At 41.7% G+C, this 22,938-nt stretch overlaps 1 protein-coding gene and 1 long non-coding RNA gene across 5 annotated transcripts in view; one reads left to right on the plus strand and one right to left on the minus strand.

Annotated features, from left to right (window-relative positions):
- The window catches only part of LOC139557634 (nuclear factor of activated T-cells, cytoplasmic 2-like), a 65,434-nt gene that overhangs the window by 26,282 nt on the left and 16,214 nt on the right, over positions 1–22,938 (plus strand). For 2 of the 3 annotated variants that reach the window (XM_071372694.1, XM_071372693.1), the window contains exons 7-9: positions 12,798–12,853; positions 13,113–13,245; positions 13,460–14,173. In XM_071372694.1, the coding sequence (XP_071228795.1) occupies positions 12,798–12,853; positions 13,113–13,245; positions 13,460–14,173 (903 nt within the window). The remainder of the gene's footprint in view (positions 1–12,797; positions 12,854–13,112; positions 13,246–13,459; positions 14,174–22,938) is intronic. The other variant, XM_071372695.1, reaches the window with a different exon arrangement.
- The window catches only part of LOC139557635 (uncharacterized), a 44,342-nt gene that overhangs the window by 9,203 nt on the left and 12,201 nt on the right, over positions 1–22,938 (minus strand). Inside the window, exon 1 of one of the 2 annotated variants that reach the window (XR_011671441.1) lies at positions 18,341–18,476. The exons of the other annotated variant lie outside the window; for it this stretch is intronic. This is a non-coding gene — a long non-coding RNA (uncharacterized lncRNA). Of the gene's footprint in view, positions 1–18,340; positions 18,477–22,938 lie in introns of those variants that run through there. 2 annotated transcript variants of the gene reach the window in all.

The raw sequence follows: 22,938 nt of genomic DNA on the forward strand, positions 1-22,938 counted from the left end.
CTTACGGCAGCTATTTGGTTTACCTTGGCAGTCGTCACCCAATCACTGAACATAACATCAGCTGTTATTAAACCAGATGCACAACCTAGGGACTGTTTTAATGTAGCTTTTTATTCCTGGTTAGCTGGTGTGTTATGTTGTCTAGGTTTTGTTATACTGTACATAGCTTGGCCGTCCAGGTTTTGTTTATCACCTTCCATAAATCACATCTACGTTTTTATTTGTGGTTCTCAATAGTTTTCCTCTAGAGGTTGTTGTTTATGGCCCTCAGCAGTCTTTGGACTTTGTCTATGACGGCTATGGAGTAGCCTAGTTTTTAGATGCTTTATCTGTTAGTTATTAGTCTTAGCATATGGTTGTGTCGCATTACAACTGGTTGTTTGTGGGCCGAGTGTGGGGAGCTATGAGACATGGGCTCTCTGTGGGCCGAGTGTGGGGAGCTATGAGACATGGGCTCTCTGTGGGCCGAGTGTGGGGAGCAATGAGACGTGGGCTCTCTGGGGGCCGAGTGTGGGGAGCTATGAGATGTGGGCTCTCTGGGGGCCGAGTGTGGGGAGCTATGAGATGTGGGCTCTCTGGGGGCCGAGTGTGGGGAGCTATGAGATGTGGGCTCTCTGGGGGCCGAGTGTGGGGAGCTATGAGATGTGGGCTCTCTGGGGGCCGAGTGTGGGGAGCTATGAGATGTGGGCTCTCTGGGGGCCGAGTGTGGGGAGCTATGAGATGTGGGCTCTCTGGGGGCCGAGTGTGGGGAGCTATGAGATGTGGGCTCTCTGGGGGCCGAGTGTGGGGAGCTATGAGATGTGGGCTCTCTGGGGGCCGAGTGTGGGGAGCTATGAGACGTGGGCCGAGTGTGGGGAGCTATGAGACGTGGGCTTTCTGTGGGCCGAGTGTGGGGAGCTATGAGACGTGGGCTTTCTGTGGGCCGAGTGTGGGGAGCTATGAGATGTGGGCTCTCTGTGTGCCGAGTGTGGGGAGCTATGAGACGTGGGCTCTTTGGGGTTCGAGTGTGGGGAGCTATGAGACGTGGGCTCTCTGTGGGCCGAGTGTGGGGAGCTATGAGATGTGGGCTCTCTGTGTGCCGAGTGTGGGGAGCTATGAGATGTGGGCTGAGTGTGGGGAGCTATGAGATGTGGGCTCTCTGTGGGCCGAGTGTGGGGAGCTATGAGATGTGGGCTCTCTGTGGGCTGAGTGTGGGGAGCTATGAGATGTGGGCTCTCTGTGTGCCGAGTGTGGGGAGCTATGAGATGTGGGCTGAGTGTGGGGAGCTATGAGATGTGGGCTCTCTGTGGGCCGAGTGTGGGGAACTATGAGATGTGGGCTCTCTGTGTGCCGAGTGTGGGGAGCTATGAGATGTGGGCTGAGTGTGGGGAGCTATGAGATGTGGGCTCTCTGTGGGCCGAGTGTGGGGAGCTATGAGATGTGGGCTCTCTGTGGGCCGAGTGTGGGGAGCTATGAGATGTGGGCTCTCTGGGGGGCGAGTGTGGGGAGCTATGAGATGTGGGCCGAGTGTGGGGAGCTATGAGATGTGGGCTCTCTGGGGGCCGAGTGTGGGGAGCTATGAGATGTGGGCTCTCTGGGGGGCGAGTGTGGGGAGCTATGAGATGTGGGCTCTTTGGGGTTCGAGTGTGGGGAGCTATGAGACATGGGCTCTCTGTGGGCCGAGTGTGGGGAGCTATGAGATGTGGGCCGAGTGTGGGGAGCTATGAGATGTGGGCTCTCTGTGGGCCGAGTGTGGGGAGCTATGAGATGTGGGCTCTCTGGGGGCCGAGTGTGGGGAGCTATGAGATGTGGGCTCTCTGGGGGCCGAGTGTGGGGAGCTATGAGATGTGGGCTCTCTGGGGGCCGAGTGTGGGGAGCTATGAGACGTGGGCTTTCTGTGGGCCGAGTGTGGGGAGCTATGAGATGTGGGCTCTTTGGGGTTCGAGTGTGGGGAGCTATGAGACGTGGGCTCTTTGGGGTTCGAGTGTGGGGAGCTATGAGACATGGGCTCTCTGTGGGCCGAGTGTGGGGAGCTATGAGATGTGGGCTCTGTGTGTGCCGAGTGTGGGGAGCTATGAGATGTGGGCCGAGTGTGGGGAGCTGTGAGATGTGGGCTCTCTGTGGACTGCTTTAGCTAAAACTTGGATTTCTTATCTACACTTTTTTCACTGGGCTTCCCTGCTGCTGGTTTACAACACACTGCAATAATGTATAGTATTGGAGACAGAAAAAAAAAAGAAGAAAAAAAGTATATCTACGTAGAAGAGGGATTGCCATTGTGCTGTAGAGGTTCTCCACATGACACAGAGTTCTGGAACAGTGAGCCAATGAAATCCCTTTGAATGGGACACAACTGGCTCTGGCTGGGGCCTTCTCTGGCTCTAGGATACACACACACACACACACAGACAGACAGACAGACAGTTGTGTGCGCGCACACACACACACAGACAGAAGCCAAGCTGGGCCTGCTCAACTCTTTCTGACTCCCTCCATTCCTAATTACCAGAGATACACGAAAATACTAGAGGTATCCAGTAGAGTAGTTTTAGAACAAAACACAAACAAATATAAACACCAAGACAGCAGCAGTCATCACCTGTCATTACTGTGTACTGAAACGGAGCGAGTTAACCATAAAACAAGAGAAAAAATAAAACAAAGAAATCTTGGCAAGATTCATGGAATCCACCTTTGTTCTGCTGACTCATTTCAGCATATGTGCCTTTCATTTGTGGTCTGACATGGGGTTTCCCACACAGTATTAAAAGGATATCAGGCCGCTGAATACTGGATTTCTTTCCATTTGAGAAAATAGGTAGGCTGTTTATTTTGAAAAGGTGGTCAATCTAGTTTAAATGTAAAAATGTTTTCAACAATGGTTCTTTTTGTTGGTTATTTGTGTGTTTTGGAGAGGAATTCATCTTGAAACATAGTTGTATTCTACTAGGGCACCTATGTTTCATGTCTCTGGTAGCCAGCATGGATAGAATGCAAGAATCTACTAATATTTGCCATATTCTAATAATTATCTTGTGCCTACTTATTACCACGGTCCGTGCCATAGTGTAACTTGCACTCACGTAGGCCGATGATCTGAAACAATTTGATGGTGAAACTTCAAAATCCAATGTGAAGCAATTCAGGCATTCTTCAAAGTCAAGACAATCTTTGTGCTGCAAAGAAACATTATCTTTATTGTTGAATAAATGTTTTTTGCAAGCAGTAGGTATTTAGAATTAAATGTGGAGTGGAGCTTTATAGTTGATAACATCACATGCCCCGCGTACCTTCAAAATTACAGTATTCAGCAATCATAATTTATTCAAAAAACACAATTTCCATAATCATGTGTCGCAAAAAAAGAAAGGAAAACTAAATAAAATTCCACCCCTGTCGAACAGATAAAAATGTATTAGATCTTTTTTTTATTTTATCTCCTATACAGTGCCTTGCAAAAGTATTCATTCCCCTTGGCGTTTTTCCTATTTTGTTGCATGTAATTTAAATAGATTTTTATTTGAATTTCATGTAATGGATATACACAAAATAGTCAAAATTGGTGAAGTGAAATGAAAAAAAGTAATTGTTTCAAAAAATTCAAAAAAAATTAAAAGTGGTGCGTGCATATGTATTCACCCCCTTTGCTATGAAGCCCCTAAATAAGATCTGGCGCAACCAATTACTTTCAGAAGTCACATAATTAGTTAAATAAAGTCCACCTGTGTGCAATTTAAGTGACACATGATCTGTCACATGATCTCAGGATACATGTACAGTGGGGAGAACAAGTATTTGATACACTGCCGATTTTGCAGGTTTTCCTACTTACAAAGCATGTAGAGGTCTGTCATTTCTATCATAGGTACACTTCAACTGTGAGAGACGGAATCTAAAACAAAAATCCAGAAAATCACATTGTATGATTTTTAAGTAATTAATTTGCATTTTATTGCATGACATAAGTATTTGATCACCTACCAACCAGTAAGAATTCCGGCTCTCACAGACCTGTTAGTTTTTCTTTAAGAAGCCCTCCTGTTCTCCACTCATTACCTGTATTAACTGCACCTGTTTGAACTCCTTACCTGTATAAAAGACACCTGTCCACCCACTCAATCAAACAGACTCCAACCTCTCCACAATGGCCAAGACCAGAGAGCTGTGTAAGGACATCAGGGATAAATTGTAGACCTGTACAAGGCTGGGATGGGCTACAGGACAATAGCCAAGCAGCTTGGTGAGAAGGCAACAACTGTTGGCACAATTATTAGAAAATGGAAGAAGTTCAAGATGACGGTCAATCACCCTCGGTCTGGGGCTCCATGCAAGATCTCACCTCGTGGGGCATCAATGATCATGAGGAATGTGAGGGATCAGCCCAGAACTACACGGCAGGACCTGGTCAATGACCTGAAGAGAGCTGGGACCACAGTCTCAAAGAAAACCATTAGTAACACACTACGCCGTCATGGATTAAAATCCTGCAGCGCACGCAAGGTCCCCCTGCTCAAGCCAGCGCATGTCCAGGCCCGTCTGAAGTTTGCCAATGACCATCTGGATGATCCAGAGGAGGAATGGGAGAAGGTCATGTGGTCTGATGAGACAAAAATAGAGCTTTTTGCTCTAAACTCCACTCGCCGTGTTTGGAGGAATAGAAGGATATGAGTACAACCCCAAGAACACCATCCCAACCGTGAAGCATGGAGGTGGAAACATCATTCTTTGGGGATGCTTTTCTGCAAAGGGGACAGGACGACTGCACCGTATTGAAGGGAGGATGGATGGGGCCATGTATCGCGAGATCTTGACCAACAACCTCCTTCCCTCAGTAAGAGCATTGAAGATGGGTCGTGGCTGGGTCTTCCAGCATGACAACGACCCGAAACACACAGCCAGGGCAACTAAGGAGTGGCTCCGTAAGAAGCATCTCAAGGTCCTGGAGTGGCCTAGCCAGTCTCCAGACCTGAACCCAATAGAAAATCTTTGGAGGGAGCCGAAAGTCTGTATTGCCCAGCGACAGCCCCGAAACCTGAAGGATCTGGAGAAGGTCTGTATGGAGGAGTGGGCCAAAATCCCTGCTGCAGTGTGTGCAAACCTGGTCAAGAACTACAGGAAACGTATGATCTCTGTAATTGCAAACTAAGGTTTCTGTACCAAATATTCAGTTCTGCTTTTCTGATGTATCAAATACTTATGTCATGCAATAAAATGCAAATTAATTAATAAAAAATCATACAATGTGATTTTCTGGATTTTTGTTTTAGATTCCTTCTCTCACAGTTGAAGTGTACCTATGATAAAAATTACAGACCTCTACATGCTTTGTAAGTAGGAAAACCTGCAAAATCGGCAGTGTATCAAATACTTGTTCTCCCCACTGTATATACAGTTGAAGTTGTAAGTTTACATACACCTTAGCCAAATACATTTAAACTCAGTTTTTCATAATTCTTGACATTTAATCCTAGTAAAAATTCCCTGTCTAAGGTCAGTTAGGATCACCACTTTATTTTAAGAATGTGAAATGTCAGAATAATAGTAGAGAGAAGGATTTATTTCAGCTTTTATTTCTTTCATCACATTCCCAGTGTGTCAGAAGTTTACATACACTCAATTCGTTTTTGGTAGCATTGCCTTTACATCATTTAACTTGGGTCAAACGTTTCGGGGAGCCTTCCACAAGCTTCTCCCAATAAGTTGGGTGAATTTTGGCCCATTCCTCCTGACAGAGCTGGTGTAATGAGCAACAGCTACGTTTGGCTACATAGTTAGTGGAATTACCGCGAGAGAGTAACGGTTAATGTGATTGGATGTTAATTATTTGACTAGGCTACCTTATCAACAAACAAAAGAGGAATAGTCACATGCAAACAAGCATACATACAAACTATTTACATTGCCAGGAATCCTAAAAAACAAACCATATTCATTAATAATATAACCAGTTTTAATTGCCTTTTTGTTTTTCAATTTAGTTAAAGTAGTGCCATATTGTTACATTTATTTATAAAGTGAAAAAAAGTTAGGTTTTGAATTAGACCATTTGCATTTGTGATTACGAAATTTACCTAATATTATTAGCAGTTGAATTAAAAACACTACATCTTTATCAATGTCAGAATTTCTGAAATAAATCATATCAAAACCATTAAATTGTACAACCGGTCCTATTTTTGTGTAATAAAAATCTTAATGTCAATCCAAAATATTCTACTATAAATACAGGCAAAAAACAAATGCAAAATGGTCTCCTTCTCCATTCCACAGAAATCACATTTATAGTCAATATTCAGCTTGAATCTTTCCAAAACATGTTTCACAGGATAAATTCTATGTAACATTTTAAATGAAACTTCCTTTACCTTACTGATACAATATTTGATAGCAATTTTCCATGCTTTCCCCCATTGAACAGTTGAAGTCGGAAGTTTACATACACCTTAACCAAATACATTTATACTCAGTTTTTCACAATTCCTGACATTTAATCCTAGTAAAAATTCCCTGTCTTAAGTCAGTTGGGTTCACCACTTTATTTTAAGAATGTGAAATGTCAGAATAATAGTAGAGAGAATTATTATTTCAGCTTTTATTTCTTTCATCAAATTCCCAGTGGGTCAGAAGTTTACATACACTCAATCAGTATTTGGTAGCATTGCCTTAATTGTTTTACTTGGGTCAAATGTTTCGGGTAGCCTTCCACAAGCTTCCCATAATACGTCGGGTGAATTTTGGCCCATTCCTCCTGACAGAGCTGGTGTAACTGAGTCAGGTTTGTAGGCCTCCTTGCTCGCACACGCTTTTTCAGTTCTGCCCACATATTTTCTATAGGATTGAGGTCAGGACATTGTGATGGCCACTCCAATATCTTGACTTTGTTGTCCATAAGCCGTTTTGCCACAACTTTGGAAGTATACTTGGGGTCATTGTCCATTTGGAAGACCCATTTGTGACCAGGCTTTAACTTCCTGACTGATGTCTTGAGATGTTGCTTCAATACATCCACATAATGTTACTCACTCATGATACCATATTTTGATGCCATCTATTTTGTGAAGTGCACCAGTCCCTTCTGCAGCAAAGCACCCCCACAACATGATGCTGCCATCCCCATGCTTCACGATTGGGATGGTGTTCTTCGGCTAGCAAGCCTCCCCATTTTTCCTCCAAACATAACGATGGTCATTATGGCCAAACAGTTATATTTTTGTTTCATCAGACCAGAAGACATTTCTCCAAAAAGTAAGATCTTTGTCCCAATGTGAAGTTGCAAACCGTAGTCTGGCTTTTTATGGCAGTTTTGGAGAAGTGGCTTCTTCCTTGCTGAGCGGCCTTTCAGGTTATGTCGATATAGGACTCGTTTTACTGTGGAAAAAGATACTTTGGTATCTGTTTCCTCCAGCAGCTTCACAAGGTCCTTTGCTGTTGTTCTGGGATGGATTTGCACTTTTCGCACCAAAGTACGTTCATCTCTAGGAGACAGAATGCGTCTCTTTCCTGAGCGGTATGACGGCTGCGTGGTCCCATGGTGTTTATACTTGCGTACTATTGTTTGTACAGATGAACATGGTACCTTCAGGCATTTGGAAATTGCTCCCAAGGATGAACCAGACTTGTGGAGGTCTACAATTCTTTTTCTGAGGTCTTGGCTGATTTTCTTTTGATTTTCCCATGATGTCAAGCAAAGAGGCACTGAGTTTGAAGGTAGGCCTTGAAATACATCCACAGGTACACCTCCAATTGACTCAAATTATGTCAATTAGCCTATCAGAAGCTTCTAACGGCATCATTTTCTGGAATTTTCCAAGCTGTTTAAAGGCACAGTCAACTTAGTGTATGTAAACTTCTGACCCACTGGAATTGTGATACATTGAATGATAAGTGAAATAATCTGTCTGTAAACAATTGTTGGGAAAATGACTAGTGTCATGCACAAAGTAGATGTCCTAACCGACTTGCCAAAAATATAGTTTGTTAACAAGAAATGTGTGGAGTGGTTGAAACACTTAGGTTGGAGTCATTAAAAATCGTTCATGTAAACTTCCGAATTCAACTGTACACCTGTTCTGAAAGGCCCCAGAGTCTGCAACACCACTTAGCAAGGGGCACCACCAAGCAAGCGGCACCATGAAGAACAAGGAGCTCTCCAAACAGGTCAGGGACAAAGTTGTGAAGAAGTACAGATCAGGGTTGGGTTATAAAAAAATATCCGAAATCTTGAACATCCCACGGTGCACCATTAAATCCAGAATATGGCACCACAACAAACCTGCCAAGAGAGGGCCTCCCACCAAAACTCACTGACCAGGCAAAGAGGGCATTAATCAGAGAGGCAACAAAGAGACCAAAGATAACCCTGAAGGAGCTGCAAAGCTCCACAGCAGAGATTGGAGTATCTGTCCATAGGACCACTTTAAGCCTTACACTCCACAGAGCTAGGCATTACGGAAGAATGGCCAGAATGAGCCATTGCTTAAAGGAAAAAATAAGAAAACACATTTGGTGTTCGCCAAAAGGCATGTAGGAGACTCCCCTAACATATGGAAGAAGGTACTCTGGTCACATGAGACTAAAATTGAGTTTTGGCCATCAAGGAAAACGCTATGTCTGGCGCAAATCCAACACCTCTCATCACCCGAGAACGCCATCCCCACAGTGAAGGATGGTGGTGGCAGCATCATGCTGTGGGGATGTTTTTCATCAGCAGGGACTGGGAAACTGGTCAGAATTGAAGGAATGATGGATGGCGCTAAATATAGGGAAATTCTTGAGGGAAACCTGTTTCAGTCTTTCAGATATTTGAGACTGGAACCTCCGTCCACCTTCCAGCAGGACAAAGACCCAAAGCATACTGCTAAAGCAACACTCGAGTGGTTTAAGGGGAATCATTTAAATGTCTTGGAATGGCCTACTCAAAGCCCAGACCTCAATCCAATTGAGAATCTTTGGTAGCCTCCCGGGTGGCGCAGTGGTCTAGAGCACTGCATCGCAGTGCTATGCTGCGCCACCAGAGTCTGGGTTCGCGCCCAGGCTCTGTCGCAGCCGGCCGCGACCGGGAGGTCCGTGGGGCGACGCACAATTGGCTTAGCGTCGTCCGGGTTAGGGAGGGTTTGGCCGGTAGGGATATCCTTGTCTCATCGCGCTCCAGCGACTCCTGTGGCGGGCCGGGCGCAGTGCGCGCTAACTGAGGGGGGCGGGTGCACGGTGTTTCCTCCGACACATTGGTGCGGCTGGCTTCCGGGTTGGAGGCGCGCTGTGTTAAGAAGCAGTGCGGCTTGGTTGGGTTGTGCTTCTGAGGACGCATGACTTTCGACCTTCGTCTCTCCCGAGCCCGTACGGGAGTTGTAGCGATGAGACAAGATAGTAATTACTAGCGATTGGATACCACGAAAATTGGGGAGAAAAGGGGATAAAAAAAAAAAAAAAAAAAAAAAAAAAAAAAAAAGAGAATCTTTGGTATGACTTAAAGATTGCTGTACACCAGCGGAACCCATCCAACTTGAAGGAGCTGGAGAAGTTTTGCCTTGAAGAATTTATCAAAAATCCCAGTGGCTAGATGTGCCAAGCTTATAGAGACATACCCCAAGAGACTTGCAGCTGTAATTGCTGCAAACGGTGGCTCTAGGGGTGAATAGTTACACATGCTCAAGTTTTCAGTTTTTTTGTCTTATTTCTTGCTTGTTTCACCCCCCAAAAAATTTAGCATCTTCAATGTGGTAGGCATGTTGTGTAAATCAAGTGATGCAAACCCCCCCAAAAATCTATTTTAATTCAACGTTGTAAGGCAATGAAATAGGAAAAATGCCAGGGGGGTGAATACTTTCGCAAGCCACTGTATCTGCCGTTTCCATTCCACGTCACAATCATTTTTTTTGCAACGTTGCTTTTGTCGAATAAACCTGAGTCAATGGAAACCTGCCTAGTGACATGAACTCATCATCAGCGTCATTTCCAACAAGTTGTTGACCTATCATCTTTTTCCAGTTTTAAGTTACTGCAATATAATAAAATAAAATGACACAAACAGCTAAATGCAGATAACAGCAACAACACCTACGATGGGAGGTTCCCAGCACATTAAATATGTTCAGCACATAAATGTTACATTGTTGAGCAAGACCTAACCTTGAGTTTCAAGCAATGCCTTACAGTATGACATTTGTCAAAAGCAACAATATCAGAGTATTGGTATACATAAAACATGGTGTAAAACAAGTGGGTTAGTATCTCCTCTAAAATCTCTTCATACCAGACAGGTTTTAGTCTCGAAAACCTGACCCTAGGAAACACAGTGACTAGGGTCTGGTTTCAATGATGAACTCCTTTGGCATAGAGGAACTGCGTCACTGCGTATGTCACTACCTTATCCGCTTGAATAAAATACAAAATAGTAGCTCGCAAGATGGAGATCATGGAAGTTATTTTTAAGGAGTGCATTTCACAAGTGGCTAGTTTGCATCAGCTAAAGCCACTGCATAGGTTTTGCCTGCAAAAATCATGACGTTCTGGCATGTCTGCCTTGTGATTTGTTCGGAGAGTCCCTGGAACCCCTCCCCCCCTTATCAACGTAGGCAGTAACGTAGTTCATCTATGCAACGAGTCCATCATTGAAACCAGACCCTAGTCACTGCCTTGCCAAGGGTCAGATATTAAAGACAGGTTTGGCCTGTTTTTGATCACTAGTGTGTATCAACCATTGAACCAATGTTCTCCATCACACTTTGTTTATAGAATATACTTTTCTTTACTTTTAAAATATTACCAATTTTGCTTGACACAGTAAATATGTGATTGTATGTATGATTTCATACAATATATTATGGTAAATGTAAGGTCAGGGAATGGTTTCACTTCATGGTAAATACAGTGCCTTCTGAAAGTGACGTTACAGCCTTATTCTAAAATTGATTAAAATAAATAAAAGATCCTCTGCAATCTACACACAATATCCCATAATGAAAAGCTGAAAACAGGTTTTTAGACATTTTGGAAAAGGTATTAAAAATAAAAAACAGAAATACCTTAAGTATTTAGACCCTTTGCTATGAGACACAAAATTGAGGTCAGGTGCATCCTGTTTCCATTGATCATCCTTGAGATGTTTCTACAACTTGATTGGAGTCCACCTGTGGTAAATCCAATTGACTGGACATGATTTGAAAAGGCACACACCCTTCTATATAAGGTCCCACAGTTGACAGTGCATGTCAGAGCAAAAACCAAGCCATGAGGTTGAAGGAATTGTCCGTAGAGCTCCGAGACAGGGTTGTGTCAAGGTACAGATCTGGGGAAGGGTACCCAAAAAGGTCTGCAGATTCGAAGGTCTCCAAGAAAACAGTGGCCTCCGTCATTCTTAAATGGAAGAAGTTTGGAACCACCAAGACTCTTCCTAGAGCTGGCCAACAAGGCAAACTGAGCAATCTGGGGAGAAGGGCCTTGGTCAGGGAGGTGACCAAGAACCCGATGGTCACTCTGACAGGTCTCCAGCGTCCCTCTGTGGAGATGAGAGATCTTTCCAGAAGGACAACCATCTCTGCAGCACTCCACCAATCAGGCCTTTATGGTAGAGTGGCCAGACAGAAACCACTCCTCGGTAAAAGGCACATGAAAGCCCGCTCTGAGTTTGCCAGAAGGCACCTAAAGACTCTGTCTGATGAAACCAAGATTGAACTCTTTGGCTTAAATGCAAAGTGTCACGCCTGGAGGAAAGCTGGCACCATCCCTAGGGTGAAGCATGGTGGTGACAGCATCTTGCTGTGGGGATGTTTTTCAATGGTAGGGACCGGGAGACTAGTCAGAATCGAGGCAAAGATTAACGGAGCAAAGTACAGAGAGATCCTTTAAAAAACCTGCTCCAGAGCGCTCAGGACCTCAGACTGGGGCAAAAGTTCACCTTCCAACAGGACAACAACCCTAAGCACACATTCAAGACAAAGTAGGAGTAGCTTTGGGATAAGTCTCTGAATGTCCTTGAGTAGCCCAGCGAGAGCCCGGACTTGAACCCAATCAAACATCTCTGGAGAGACCTCAAAATAGCTGAGCAGCAACGCTCCCCATCCAACCTGACAGGGCTTAAGAGGATCTACAGAGAATAAATGAAGAAACTCCCCAAATACATGTGTGTCAAGCTTATAGTGTCATACCCAAGAAGACTCAAGTCTGTAATCACTGGCAAAGGTGCTTCAACAAAGTACTGGGTAAAGGTTTTGAATACTTATGTAAATGTAATATTTATGTTTTTTTATTTTAAATACATTTGCAAACATTTTTGCTTTTCCATTGGGGGGTGTTGTATGTAGATTGATAAACTATTTAATCCATTTCAGAATAAGGCTGTAACCTAACAAAATGTGGAAAAAGTCAAGGGGTCTGGATACTTTCCGAAGGCATTGTATATAGCTGTAGGTGATCAGAATGGTGGAATGGTAAGTGGTTAGGAAAGAGATATAATCTGTGACACAAAGAGCCTTCTCTAACACCATGTTAATCATATGGCCTATGGGTTAGTGGCAGGAAGACAGTGATGTGATGGGTTAAACTAGGTGTTGTGTTCTGAGACAGGTGGAGAATTCCCTCCCATGCTGTCTCAATCTGTTGAAGAGACAATAGAGATACAGCTGGGATAGTTCATTTGTTATTGTTTAGAGTACATTTTTCATTGGTCAGCAACTTAGTAAGCATAGTACCAGTAGCACACATTATTTTACCATTGTTTATTTTTTTTACCTCCTTGTTCTGTGTCCAATAGGGTATTGAAATATACCCCGAATTATTGATTTGACCTGAAACGACCCTTCCCTTATCTGTCTCTGCAGATGGACAGCAGATTTGGGAGATGGAGACAACAGTAGACAAAGATAAATGTCAGCCTGTGAGTACCAGTCCATTCATAGATGGCCCACTTCTCCATGTCTGAAACAGTGGTCAAACCAGTCACTGATTATACTGTGTGGATTGTTTGTTTTAGTTTTTTTTTCTAATTTGATTTAAAATAATAATGTCCTACTTTATCAACTCTGATTTATAATCTTAAATAATAATGTGACAGATTATTATGAACTGAAAACAATTATAATCAATAATAATAATGTGACTGATTAATATGAACTGAAAACGATGTCATTTTGTAGAGTCTGCTGTTCGTTGAGATCCCTTCCTATCGTGACCCATCTATCTGCCATCCTGCCAAAGTGAACTTCTATGTCATCAACGGAAAGAGGAAGCGCAGCCAGCCACAGCACTTCACATTCACCCCACTGGCAGGTAGGTACCATAGGCATCAGCAATAAGGAGGCTCTGAGCCCCTTTAAGTGCTCTGAAAGAACAATACAATGATGTAGGAATGATATCAAGTCATATGTTATTCCATGTCATTAGTATGTCACATTGATATGCTTGGTGTAGTAGGCTGTAGTTACTTTAAGCAATATGACTTAACCCTCAGTCATATCTCTGTTGTCTTCCGTCTCTCCCACAGTTCCCTCCATTAAAACAGAGCCTGTGGATGACTATCCTTTCGCCATGCCCCAGATCCTGGGTGTTTCCCCGCAGTCCTACTACCACCACAGTCCTGTGGGGATCATTCACCCAGACAACAGCCTGGTCTCCAGCATGGCCTCATGCCAGCAGGTCCGATCCGGCCTCCCCACCCCCGGCCCAGACCCCCGCTTCCAGCAACAGAGCCCAGCCATTGTGTACACCCGCGGGGGCAAGAGTCTGAGCGGCAGTCCCGAAGGGCTCTACCAGCAGACTGGAGGGATGGGGATGATGCCCGACCCACACCGCTCTGTCCTGGTCCACACAGGCTCCCCAGTCCAGCAGCAACACGGAGGGGGCCAGGGCCAACACCCCTCCATCATCCAGTTCTCCCCCACCAACCAACACCTGCTCAGGGAAGGCGACCCTCCACCTCTCCAGCCTGACAACCAGCAGCATATAATCTACTGTGATAGCTTCCCTCAGCAGGCTGGAGCCCAAGCTCACTCCCCTGTCCCGGCCCACTCCCCTCAGCATTACCCCACCACTGTGATCCAGCAGCAGCCCAAGGTGGTGCCCAAGGGCAGGTCTTCCCCTGGAGGGATGGAAGCCCAGAGATGCGCCCCTGGAGAGGAGCAGAGAGCCAGCCTCCCTGGCGGACAGGTCACGGTCAAGGAGGAGAACCTGGATCAGATGTACCTTGATGACGGTGAGTGTAAGTTAGTGCCAGGGTTTTATACATCAATAGAATTAATGCTCTTGAATGATGCATGGTGGTGTAACATCCATGTTTTCTAAATGTTATTGTGTGAATCACAACAGTATTGGATAGTCATAATTTAGGCAAATAATAATCACTGTTCGCAAAAAAGACTGCAGTGTTCAATGCATGGCTGAGCGTGTAGTGGCATAGAGTAGGCCTAGGCTAAAGGCTATATCAGATATGCATCTTCTCCTTGTGTTTATAAACACATTTCATGCAATTCTACTACACCTTCTGTCTAGAGACATTAGCAGAATCTTTTTTAATACGACAAAAATGACAGGGTACTATAGGCCTATATTGCTAACACTGACAAATTGTACAATATGAAGTCCATTTTAACCTGGAGGAGGAAATGATCGTCCAAAACAAAGTTTCAAGCGGAACTGACCTAATTATAAAAAGTTAATACGGGCACAAGGCACTCACGGGGGATATGGCCAATGTGCTACGCTGGTGCCAAAAAGACTATTCGCTCAAGTTGCAGATTATGATAACTACTGTAAAAGACAGATTAGAGTCTTTCTATTGTCTTCTCTTTACAGCAATAGCAATTTGCTTTCCAAACTATGTTTTATTTTGATTAAATTAGGGGTAGAAGAGAGATAAAACACAGGATATTAAAATGTATATATGACTGACTATTTTCTATTCGTTTACATATCTAAACTTGGCGAACGGGAATAGGAATAATATCACATTTCTCTCTTGCCTACAAAGAAATGTGTGCGCTGTTCACAACATGCTTTTTTGCAAACAGCCATGAGGCTGCAGTAATACTGTTACAAAATCTTGTCCTATGCTTAGGCTAGTCATCATATTAGGAATTGGATTTTGTTATTCTGCATAGATGCATGCATTGCTTTATTATAAAGGTGGTTGGTCAGTACCCTCTGCTCAAAACAAATTCTTGCAGCTATGCCTTGTATGCAACCATCTAATCTAGGTCTACTAAAAAGGGAGACAATAATTGTGTAGTATGACATTTAACCTGGAGGAGGAAATTATTGTCCAAATACAAAGTTTCAAATGGCACTCACTAGCCCAATGATAAAGAGTGAATAAGCGGACTCACTGGGGATGAAGACGATGCTCTCCACTGGTGTTACTAAGATACTCAAATTGAGAATTTTGATAACTGGAAGACAGATTAGTATTGCTTTCCAAACAATGTTTTCCCGCGATTGTATTGTAAATATTGCGATATGCATGGGCCTATATTAGCAGCTTTTCACTGACAGTCGCAACTCAACAATCATTTGTTTGGTATTTGCCACGAGTTCTGCCCAAATTGTGGGCCTTCCAACTGTAGGCTATATGCTTGTGATTTTAAAACATTTTGAAGCAAATAATCATCTGGGGCCAAATCATGCTTGCTGGTGTACTAGCCAATTTTGAATGATTGTATTGACAGGAGTAATACATAATTGAGGCAATTTAATTCAATTCACTTTTTTACTATTGGACACGCCACACTACCTCTTCTCTCTCTCAATTAAATTGAATTCAATTGAGGGCTTTATTGGCATAGCAAACATATGTTTACATTGCCAAAGCAAATGAAATGGATAATAAATGAAAGTGAAATAAACAATCAAAAATGAACAGTAAACATTACGATCACAAAGTTTCTGTCACGATCGTCGTAAGAAGCGGACCGAAGCGCAGCGTGGTTTGAATACATTCTTCTATATTTAATGAAGAACACTTGAACAAAAAACAACAAAACGAATAAGACGAACGTGACCGCTATATAAACACTGTGCTAACATGCAACATAACATAGACAATAACCCACAACCCACAATACAAAACAGGCTACCTAAATATGGTTCCCAATCAGAGACAACGCAAAACACCTGTCTCTGATTGAGAACCATATCAGGCCAAACACATAGAAATATACAAACCAGACATACAACATAGAATGCCCACACAGATCACACCCTGACCAACCAAAACATAAAACATACAAAGCAAACTATGGTCAGGGCGTGACAGTTTCAGAGAAATAGACATTTCAAATGTCATATTATGGCTATGTACAGTGTTGTAATGATGTGCAAATAGATAAAGTACAAAGGGAAAATAAATAAGCATAAATATGGGTTGTATTGACAATGGTGTTTGTTCGTCACTGGCTGCCCTTTTCTTGTGGCAACAGGTCACATCTTGCTACTGCGATGGCACACTGGTATTTCATCCAATAGATATGGGAGTTTTTCAAAATTGGATTTGTTTTCAAATTCTTTGTGGGTCTGTAATCTGAGGGAAATGTATTTCTATAGTATGGTCATACATCTGGCAGGAGATTAGGAAGTGCAGCTCAGTTTCCACCTCATTTTGTGGGCAGTGTGCACATAGGCAGACTTGCTCTCAAGAGAAGACAGGCTACGGCGGCTGCTCTCAATAGCAAGGCTATGCTCACTGTACATTTTCAAAGCTTTCCTTAATTTTGGGTCAGTCACAGTGGTCAGGTATTCTGCCACTGTGTACTCTCTACTTAGGGCCAAATAGCATTCCAGTTTGCTCTGTCTTTTGGTAAATTATTTTCAATGTGTCAAGTAATTATCTTTTTGTTTTCTTATGATTTTGTTGTATCTAATTGTATTTCTGTTCTGGGGCTTTGTGAGGTCTGTGTTTGTGAACAGAGCCCCAGGACCAGCTTGCTTAGGGGACTCTTCTCTAGGTTAATCTCTCTGTATGTGATGGCTTTGTTATGGAACATTTGGGAATCACTTCCTTTTAGGTGGTTGTAGAATTTAACGGCTTCTTGGTTGGTGAGTAAACCCCAGACCCCCAGACCATGAAGGGCAATGGGTTCTAATTGGGATTTTGCATTTGATGTTCCTTTTGATGGCGTAGAAGGCCCTTCTTGCCTTGTCTCTCAGATCGTTCACAGCTTTGTGGAAGTTACTTGTGGTGCTGATGTTTAGGTCAAGGTAGGTACAGTTTGTGTGCTCCAGGGCAACGGTGTCTAGATGGAATTTGTATTTGTGGGCCTGGCAACTGGACCTTTTTCAAAACACCATTATTTTTGTCTTACTGAGATTTATTGTCAGGGCCAAGTCTGACAGAATCTGTGCAGAAGATACTGGAGAGAAGCACTAGATCATCAGCAAACAGTAGACATTTGACTTCAGATTCTATTAGGGTGAGTCCGGGTGCTGCAGGCTGTTCTAGTGCCCTCGCCAATTCGTTGATACACATGTTGAAGAGGGTTGGGCTCAAGCTACATCCCTGTCTCACCCACGGCCCAGTGGTAAGAAATGTGTGTTTATTGCCCATTTTAACTGCACACTTGTTGGATTTTAGAATGTCATATGTTTTTCCCCCAAAACCACTTTCCATCAATTTGTATTGCAGACCCTCATGCCAAATTGAGTCAAAAGCTTTTTTGAAATCAACAAAGCATGAGAAGACTTTGCCTTTGTTTTGTTTGTTTGCCAATTAGGGTGTGCAGCGTGAAATACGTGGTCTGTCGTATAGTAATTTGTCAAAAAGCCTATGACATTTGCACAGTACATTGATTTCACTGAGGAAATATACAAGTCGGACGTAAAGGTAATGGCGGACTGAACGAAGTTATGTAGAGCACCTCAAGATAAAACGTAATATTCAATATCGGCAAGTTAGACAAAAATATTAGCACTACATAATCTGGTCGGTGATAACCTTCAATCTGGATAATAACACAAAACAAATCTTAAAACTAGAGACATTTATTGACAAATATTACGAAAACAAGCAACACCCAAACATGACGGAGAGTAAGACAGGGGAACCGATTTCAAAACGGAAACGTGACTCTTCTACAGACACAAACGATTTAATATTTTCACCACCGGGAATGGTAAAGGTCCAAACCGATCTGTTAAAATCAATAAATGACAAACTGGGTATACTTGAATTAGTTAGTAAGGATATAAAAGAGTTTAAGGCAAGCCTCGAGATGAGTGATGAAAAAGCTGCGACATTGGAGAAGGAAACACACAAGCTAAAAGGGACAATCAATAAGATTGAAACCGAAATGAATGAAATTAAAAAGGAGAACACCGTTCTGAGGGAAGCCTTACTGGACATACAAACTAGATCCATGAGAGAGAATCTGGTACTTACAGGTATCCAGGAGATAGAAGGGGAAGTTCCTGAATCTGTAGTTAGAGTTCCTCCTTACAGCGCTTCAGATCCCACGCGAAGTTATCGACAAAATCCAACTTGAACGTGTACACCGCTTCGGACAGAGAGGCCAACAGGATGAACGCCCAATCGTTGCCAAATTTGCTTCATTTAAAGATAAAATAATGGTTACAAGACTTGCTGGGACCAAAATTGACATGAATGATCAGTTTCCGAAGGAAATTGCAGAACGGCGTAAAGTTCTGTATCCAATTTTCAAAGAAAATAGATTAAAGGCGAAACGAGTAGCTCTCGTTGTTGATAAACTATATATTGATAACCAGTTGTTCAGAGACACAAAGACTACTCCATGATTATTTAAAAAATTACAAAGTTCTCATATATGAGGAAAATAAACACAATTCTAGCCCGGTTATGGATTGTAACAATACAATAAACAATATAGCTTTTCTATATATCTTCACATATAACTAATTGAACACACAAGCACTAATTCAACATAGTGAAGATAAAAACTAAGTTAACAGAAGGCACAGTATGTGGTGGATGGTGTGGTGTGTGTTTTTTTTTTTTTTTTTTTTGTTATGTTTGGAGAGTGAGTGAGTAATGAAATGGTTGCATATCCCAGAGCCAATGTATTGCTGTGAGACTGGGTATGAGAGGGCTTTCAATGTTGTTCAGATGATGGATATACTTTTATAATGAATTATACGTCTTATTTATTTATTGTCCTATCATGGTGGAACAGTTTTAAAATAAATTATAAATTTGACTTATTATTGTCCTATCATGGGGAACTACATTTTTAAAATAAATTATATCTAATTATTTATTTATTTATGATCCTATTTTAATGGTACGGTCCATGACCCTATACCCTAGAAACCCACCTGAATGACCCAGATACTAAGGAGAAGTCCCTAACTGTTTTATGTGCCTGCTGTAAGCGGTCTGTATGCAGCCAAAATGAGGTCAGACCAAGAGCAGCACTGCCCCCTCAAGATTCTGAGCCTGCTTGGCAGGGTTGGTCCTGCAAAGCCAAAGCCCCCTAAAGGGAGAGCATACTACACAAGGAAATTCTCAAAGCTGCTAATGAGAACCTTGACGACTTTGTACCTAGCCGGTGGGGATTCCGGTGGGGTGCCCCCACCCAGGCAGTGGCAGTGCTGGCAACACTAGCTGCAGTAACCCATGGGGAGGGGGTCACACTCGGACATTCAGAGAGGGGGTATATTATTGTGACCTGGTGGCAAAAAATCAAAGTCGGACTGCATGGAGATGCTTGGGAATATGGTCAATACGGGTGACCGTATTGTGGGTGTTTCAGGGAAAAGGTGTATATTTGACCTCCATCTAGGATGTGACAATGGTAAATAAAATCTCTCAATTTTTGCCTATTTAATTGCGCGGTTTTGCAGGCCTTCTCATGCAGCTGCAACTGTAAGTGCATTTGTAAGTCAAGACCTATCTTGAGTTGGGCTCTGGGATGGTGCAATTGTTGAGAAAGTGAGCTTATGGTTGTGTGGGGGTAAGGGTTGAGTGTGTGTGGGTGTATGTGTGTATCCCACAACTGTGAAAGTAAAAGATGTTAGGGACAATAGAGGATGATCCACAGCTATATATAATATGTTATTGGACAATAAACAGATATGGCTTATTAACCTATACGGTCTGAATAATGATGATCCAAGCTTCTTTGAAAATATATATAAGAATTTATCAACTCTACAAGCAACACTAGACTCTTATTATGGTGGGAGATTTTAATACGGTCTTAAATACCTCTATGGACCGGAAAGGAAATCACACTACAAACTATCACCCTCAGGCACTTAAGGAAATCATGAATGTCATGGATATATTGGAGTTAGTGGATATATGGAGACTTAAATACCCTGACCTAGTGAGATATACATGGCGGAGGCTTAATCAAGCTAGTCGTCTTGACTACTTTCTTATGCCATTCTCTCTTGCACCAAAAGTTAAAGTGTTGATAGGGGACAGAATGAGGTCGGATCATCACATAATTGGCATATATATTACTCTTACAGAATTTCCACGTGGGCGAGGATATTGGAAATTTAATCAAAGCCTACTAGATGATAAATTGTTTAGAACTAGGACAGAAGAATTTATAACTGACTTTTTCAGACATAACATAGGTACAGCAGATCCCCGTATTGTATGGGACACTTAAGTGTGCCTTTAGAGGCCATGCAATTCAGTACTCATCTATAAAACAAATGCAATTTAGATCAAAAGAGTCCATATTAACAAAGGAAATTGAAAGACTAACAGTACAGTTAGATAGCAATAAAAACGGTACCATAGAGGCACAGAATAAGTTAGAGGAAAATGAAATGGAGGAACTTATTCAAGAAAGATCCAGTGTAATATATTATAAAAAATAAAGCGAACTGGATGGAATATGGGGAAAAATGCACCAAATTCTTTTTCAATATTCAATATAGAAATGCTACCACAAAAATGCATTAACTTTTTACAAATGATGGAGTCACGCATGATTCACCAAATTATATTTTGAAAGAGGAAGTAAAGTACTTTAAGAATATGTTTTAGTTTCAGGCTCCTCCATCTCCACTACCTGAAACTAATTGTATGGATTTTTTTTCCCTAATAATAATGTAAAGTAAACATCTGTACAGAAAGACTCATGTGAAGGCCAAATTACAGAGGAGGAACTGCTTGATGCAATTGGGGCCTTTAAGGATGGGAAAACTCCAGGGCTGGATGGCATACCAGTGGAAGTATACAAATACTTTTTTTGATATACTCAAAGGACCATTATTAGCTTGTTTTAACCACTCCTATATAAATGGTAGATTATCAGACACGCAACAAGAAGGTCTGATATCATTATTACTGAAACAGGACCCAAGTGGTATATATAAAGATCCAGTCCATTTAAAAAATTGGAGACCTCTTACACTTCAGTGTTGTGATGCAAAAATCCTAGCAAAATGCTTGGCGCATAGAATTAAAAAAGTATTGTCAGATATTATTCATCCTAATCAGATAGGTTTTTTACATGGACGATACATTGGAGATAATATAAGACAAGTACTGGAAACAATAGAATACTATGAAATATCAGGGACATCAGGCCTGGTTTTCATAGCTGATTTTGAAAAGGCTTTTGATAAAGTACGACTGGAGTTTATATATAAATGCCTAGAATATTTCAATTTTGGGGAATCTCTTATAAAATGGGTTAAAGTTATGTATGGTAACCCTAGGTGTAAAATAGTAAATAATGGCTACATCTCAGAAAGTTTAAAACTATCTAGAGGAGTAAAACAAGGTTGTCCACTATCGGAATATCTATTTATTATTGCCATCGAAATGTTAGCTGTTAAGATTAGATCAAACAATAATATTAAGGGATTAGAAATCCGTGGCTTAAAAACTAAGGTGTCATTGTACGCTGATGATTCGTGTTTTCTTTTAAAACCACAATTAGAGTCTCTCCACGGCCTCATAGAGGATCTAGATAATTTTGCTATCCTCTCTGGATTAAAACCAAATTATGATAAGTGTTCTATATTATGTATTGGATCACTAAAAAAATTCAAATTTTACGTTACCATGTAGTTTACCAATTATGTGGACATACTCGGTATACAAATCCCAAAAGAAAGAAATTCTCACTCCAATAAGTTTTTTATAGAAAGTTAGCAAAAATAGATAAGAGCTTGCTACCATGGAAAGGAAAATACCTGTCTATTTGTGGAAAAATCACCCTGATTATCTCTTTAGTCATATCACAGTTGACCTATTTGCTTATGGTTTTGCCTACACCTAGTGACCTGCTTTTTAAATTATATGAACAAAAAATATTCAATTTTATTTGGAACGGCAAGCCAGATAAAATTAAAAGGGCCTATTTATATAACGAATATGAGTTAGGAGGGCAGAAATTATTAAATATTAAAGCATTAGACCTCTCACTAAAGGCATCAGTCATACAAAAGTTATACTTAAATCCAAACTGGTTCTCTAGTAAATTGGTACGAATGTCTCATCCTATGTTCAAGAAGGGCCTTTTTCCCTTTATTCAGATTACACCTGCTCACTTTCGGTTGTTTGAAAAGGAAATAATCTCCAAAATATCTTTTTTTTTTTAACAAGCCTTAGAAAGTTGTTTGCAATTTCAGTTTAATCCACCTGAAAGGAGGGAACAAATAGTACAACAAATATTGTGGTTAAATTCAAATATACTAATTGATAAAAAACTTTATCGAAGAAATGTTTCAAAAAGGTATAATTTTTGTGAATGATATCATAAATAGGACTGGTGGAGTTATGTCACACATGCAGAAATATGGAAATGTCTGCTCTACCCAAAATTACAACCAATTAATTGCAGCATTACCACAAAAATGGAAGAGGCAAGTAGAAGGGGAAAAAAGTAAGGAACTTGTATATCGGCCCTGTATTAAAGAACATAAATGGTTAAAGAAAAGTGTGATAAATAAAAACATATACCAATTTCATTTAAGGACCAAAAAACTGACAGCTGTGCCATATAAATTGCAAAATAGTTGGGAAGAAATTTT

The sequence above is a fragment of the Salvelinus alpinus genome, chromosome 28, assembly GCF_045679555.1.
Source record: "Salvelinus alpinus chromosome 28, SLU_Salpinus.1, whole genome shotgun sequence".
Classification (NCBI taxonomy): domain Eukaryota; kingdom Metazoa; phylum Chordata; class Actinopteri; order Salmoniformes; family Salmonidae; genus Salvelinus; species Salvelinus alpinus.